This window comes from Microtus ochrogaster, unplaced genomic scaffold, assembly GCF_000317375.1.
Source record: "Microtus ochrogaster isolate Prairie Vole_2 unplaced genomic scaffold, MicOch1.0 UNK3, whole genome shotgun sequence".
NCBI lineage: Eukaryota > Metazoa > Chordata > Mammalia > Rodentia > Cricetidae > Microtus > Microtus ochrogaster.
This window is the reverse complement of record NW_004949101.1, coordinates 8,139,912-8,141,297: the sequence shown is the minus strand read 5'-3', so window position 1 is coordinate 8,141,297 and position 1,386 is coordinate 8,139,912. Positions and strand designations below refer to the sequence as shown.

Below are 1,386 nucleotides of genomic sequence, written 5' to 3'. Positions count from 1 at the left end.
ACAAAGATGGTGACTTTTATCGAGGCCAGGACTAGATCACCAAGATGATAAATTTGTGGCATAGTCTTAGATGACCTGTCCTCAGCATCCCCCTACGGTACCCTTGACTAAGCAGAAAGTCTGGAGTTGTTTCTCTAGATCAGTTCTTAAGCTTTGTCCTCTCTCGATCACAGCCGTGTGAGAAATCTGCATTAGCTCTTGATTTGGATGAGGAAACTCTTTATTTGGTGAGGATAGCTTGGCTTGAACCTGTGGGTAGGTTTCCTGATGGTCCAGAGCCTACCTATGGCGATTTGTAAGCAAGAAGATCAGCATGGTAACAATTAGGCCAATCACAAATAAATCCCAGTATTGTCCAACGGTGCTGTCTACTTTCAGCCACTTCCATCTCATGGTAAACTGCTGGCAAGAGGCATTCAGTCAAAAACAAAACCAAAACCAACAAGCAAATAAACAGTTGCAGCGCTTGACTGTAGTCAGAACCAGCTCTTCTCTCAAGCCTGGCACTGCCACCCTGCCCCCAGACTACCATCCATCTTAGAAGATGGGATCTATTTCAGGGTAGAGCCCATACGTGGGTTTAATTACCACCACTAAAATAACCACAGAGTTGTATAAAATATAGCTGGACAAGGTGGCGCTTGCCTGTCATCCCTGTGCTGGGAAGCCTGAAGCAGAAGGGTCTCAGATTTGAGGTCAGCCTGGGTTACATAGTGACTTCCAGGTCAGCCTTGATTATGTCATAAGGCCCTGTCTCAAAAAAAATTAATGTCTGCGTTTAAGAAATACAGCTCTTTGTGGTATCACTTGCCACCTGCCATCTGCTCACCCGTCTCAGATTCCGATGGCAGGAGCTGTGTTTTGAACAAGTATATATAGCATATCTCCGCTTAAGGCTTTGAACACAGTGTGTGCGGGAAGAGTATCTGCTGAATTAATTCACTGGTTGTACTATACACTGTCAACACATGCTCAACAAGCAGAGTTGCCGTGTGCTAAGTACAAGACTTTGCATTCCACTTATCAAAGAAAAGTTAGCTAAATAAAAAAAAATCACTCCCTTCGTAAGCCTCATCACTTTGTCCCAGAGTTTCTTAGTTTCTAGAATCGATTTGAGACAAACTTACATTAAAAAACAGGATATCTTGGAGCAAATGCACAGTTTCCAGCTTCATAAGGGCAAAGAACACAGGTATGTGAGCATCTGGGCTTGTCTGAGCAGCCATGTCGTACAATCTTCGGGCCAGATGAAGGTCCTGGAAAGAAAGAGTCCCATCTCTATCAGGCACAGATTCTTTCTTTCTTTCTTTCTTTCTTTCTTTCTTTCTTTCTTTCTTTCTTTCTTTCTTTCTTTCTTTCTTTCTTTCTTTAAGATTTCCGTCTCTT

General features: G+C 43.0%; 1 protein-coding gene across 2 annotated transcripts in view; it reads right to left on the bottom strand.

The window, feature by feature from the left end:
• Nucleotides 1-202: 202 nt before the first annotated feature.
• Nucleotides 203-1,386, bottom strand: part of Sel1l2 (SEL1L2, ERAD E3 ligase adaptor subunit) — a 64,906-nt gene continuing 63,722 nt past the window's right edge. The window contains exons 16-17 of one of the 2 annotated variants that reach the window (XM_026788502.1): nucleotides 1,128-1,256; nucleotides 203-399 (exon numbers count right to left, since the gene is read on the bottom strand). In XM_026788502.1, the coding sequence (XP_026644303.1) occupies nucleotides 280-399; nucleotides 1,128-1,256 (249 nt within the window). In that variant the 3' untranslated portion in view covers nucleotides 203-279. The remainder of the gene's footprint in view (nucleotides 400-1,127; nucleotides 1,257-1,386) is intronic. The other variant, XM_026788503.1, reaches the window with a different exon arrangement.